The following is a 3,255-nucleotide window of genomic DNA, read 5'->3' as shown; positions in this document are numbered from 1 at the left end:
CTCGAAAACCATCATGTTATGTTTACTTACTACAAGCATTGTTCTCTTTAATTTCACTGCTAACAAACATCTCTTTCCACACTATACATTTAATCATTTGTGTTCAGCAAAACCAGTGAGATTGACAACCTCACTGTAAGTTGTGGTAATGTATTTTGGTTGTGTTGTGTGCAGGTTCCACGTTGTTGCTGACGCCGGTAGTGTGCCATGCCAATAGTCAGCTAGCAACACCTTCGGAAGTCACGCCTTTCTCCTACTGGTCGACTAAACCTTGGTTTCTTACTGAGGGCAAACTTGCTGCTGTGCTCATCATACCTTCTTCTTGGGGTTCCCCAACGGTGTGAAATCTGTGCTCATCACACGACAGGAGCTTGTCCCTCAGCTAGCCTGGCAAACACCGGAGAGCGCTGCATCACGTTGATATTATTGTGGGTTCCTGCCGTGCCAAAGAAAGTATGTCAAATCAAGAGGCCATAGTCTGCCATCGCCTCAAGAATGACACTGCATTGACCTTTATGTCCCTTGTACATCCCTTGCCAGGAAAAGGGCAATTTTCCAACCTCAATGCATGCAGCTGATGCTTCCGAGCATCCTAGGAACCCTCGAGCGGTATTTTATGCCAGCATCCGAGCATATCATCTGTCGTCGGTGCTCTCTAGTAATCTCCAACAAACATCGCTATTATAGATCAGCAAAACCTGTAGACGGTCTTGGAGCATGTCGACTTCTCCATGCGTAGGTAGTCATCAACTGCATCTGGGGAGCTCCATATGCAAGACAGCGCGAGGCAGCAATGCACTTCTGGGTTAAGGAGAAGCCCCACATACCGGTGCAATCTTGCTTGCACATGAAGTACTCATCGTACTCCTTGATGCTGAAGATAATCTTTATGAATAGATCCTTGTTCATCCGGAACCGGCGTCGAAAATCCTTCGGCGTGTGAGTTACCTCGTTGGCGAAGTAGTCGGAGTCAAGCAGGAACGCGCTGTCTTGATGATGCCGCTCCTTGTTCTTCTTCTTGCCAACCTTTCAACCGCCGCGTCGAGGCGCGTCCAAGGCCACAATGGGTTGGCGGAGGCGGAAGAGGCTCACCAGCATCAGCTGCTGCTGGTGCCGTCGGACGGTGGCAGTGTTCTCCTCCTCCATGAACAGCTGCGCCAATATCTCGTCGTCGCTGTCTATCGCGGAAATCCACCGAACACCTTGCGGACGGGATGGACGGACGATTGTGGCACCGCTGATTTTGATGGCCGCTAGTTTCTGGACATACGGGGTGGAAGACGAGCACATGGGAGGCGACGGCGGCGATGGCGATCCAGAAGGGTGGGAGGCGGACGGGGCATGAGTAGGAGGTGGGGGAAACATGTGCGTTTGGCTCGCAGAAGGCCCCCACAGGCGTTTTCCAACATGGACGAGGGTGCCGGCGCCCCCGATTCGCATCCCGCGCGAAGGGGCCGACACGGGGTTGCTGACGACTCTATTTGGCTCGAAACGGTGCCGACGCTTTATTAGGCGTGCTGGTGTGAGCTCAATTTTGCCGCCAACCCCAAATAGCTATCGTGTGGGCTATTGAGCTCGCCGGTGAAGATGCTCTGAGGAGGACTCACATCTACGATTAGAATGTTCGTCCACGTTATCCCTTCCCCTGTTCTCAACATTTGTGCACTGAATGCCAATTCACACGCCACCAACCAACCATGGATAAGGGCAGTGTTTTTCAAGGTGTGATCTCTCATGTTTCTGCTCCTGCTCGTCAGTGGCGCTAGAGATGACATTCCGAAGTATCCGAGTGCAAGACTAGTCACTTATTTGGTGGCGAAGCTTCCACTGATGGCATGGGAGGGGTAAAGAGTCTAAAAAGGGCTTATTTTTTAGATATGGTTCTTAGAGCATCTCAAACAGCCGTGAATATATTTCGGCGCTCTAAACTTCATTGCGTCCGCGCTGGACAGCTATCCCGCGCACTGTGCACCGTTTTTCTCCATCAAAGGCGCTAAATTGTAGCGCGAGTGTGGGCGCAAAAAATGCTCCACCACCGGGCGTTCCAAATTACAGCGATCAGGCGCAGGCGCAAAACAACATTCCCACACTACTGTGAATTCAACAAGATCAAATACTTAAATAAAATCATCAATCAAATGATCTACCCTAGTTAAAATTTCATGACATAGTTCAATAAACACGGGTCTTCCACTTTCCTTCGTTTCCAAGCACTTCATAGCAATGATGCAACATGAATGGCTTGCCAAAAATCTTGTTGCCTTTATTGTTCTTTTTTCCCACATCTCTAAACATGCCTTGAACCATGGAGTTCTACAAAGAAAACAAAAGAAAATAGATGAGCCATATAGAACAACAACCATGTGTAGAGATAATCAACAAAGTAGTAGAATTGCTTACCCTATCGATGTCATTTGTGCCACTTGGGTTGATCACATCAACATTGGCTTGCACGCACACCCACTTTTGACAATCGGTGTTGATGCCCGGCCAACGAGACCGAAGAGAATGCACGTTGCGCTCATTCCCACTTATGTTGTTGGCGTCGAAGTACTCCTTCATCCTCATCCAATAGGTCTCTCTAGTTTGACTGGAGCCGGTTGTTGGATATATTCCAATTGTCAACCATGTCTTGCAAAGCAACTTGTCCTCCCCTATGGTGTACTTTCCCGACTGACCGGTAGGGCGTGGTCCAATCAATCCCTCTCCTTCCTCATCGACATCCTCCTCCTCTTCAACAATTTCGTCATTCACGCACGAAGATCCAACATTCATTGCCTCCATGAAAGATGCGTCATCGACACTAGATTGCAATAAAATTCATGTCTCCATAGACCTTTTGTATGCATCTAAATTAACTAAGATATCGATAAAAAAAGAAATTTTATTTACCTCTCCGACACTTCATCGAACACCATGCGCGTGCCGGAAGGGTCGGCGGATGGCGGTGGCGGCAGCGGATGATTGCTTGATGGCGGCGGCGGAGGCTGTTGCACGCGCCGAGTAGCGGACACCTTCCCCTTCTTCGGTGGTGGATTTTAGGCACCTTCCGTGGGCGACATGCGCTTGGTCATGGGCACTTTCCTCTTGGTCGGCGGACATCGCTTGTGTGCAGCGTCGGGCGCGGCAGGATGAAGAGGGCTCGGGCGGTAGTGTTCCCGGCGTTGGTGGCACCGCTAGGGTTTGGCGCATTCAGCAGCGCCACGATGGAGGCGGCAGCGGCGGTAGGTGGAATGGAGTAGGGAGGGGTAGGGT

General features: G+C 50.3%; 1 protein-coding gene across 1 annotated transcript; it reads right to left on the bottom strand.

Moving 5' to 3' along the window:
- Positions 1 to 2,172: 2,172 nt before the first annotated feature.
- Positions 2,173 to 2,775, bottom strand: LOC139833502 (uncharacterized). Its single transcript, XM_071823798.1, has 2 exons — positions 2,401 to 2,775; positions 2,173 to 2,313 (listed from the first exon to the last, which is right to left on the bottom strand). The coding sequence occupies exons 1-2, from the start codon at positions 2,773 to 2,775 to the stop codon at positions 2,173 to 2,175; spliced, it is 516 nt and encodes a 171-aa protein (XP_071679899.1).
- Positions 2,776 to 3,255: the final 480 nt, after the last annotated feature.

Source organism: Lolium perenne, chromosome 1 (genome assembly GCF_019359855.2).
Source record: "Lolium perenne isolate Kyuss_39 chromosome 1, Kyuss_2.0, whole genome shotgun sequence".
NCBI lineage: Eukaryota > Viridiplantae > Streptophyta > Magnoliopsida > Poales > Poaceae > Lolium > Lolium perenne.
Note: the sequence above shows the minus strand (reverse complement) of the source record. Positions and strands in the feature narration are given on the sequence as shown.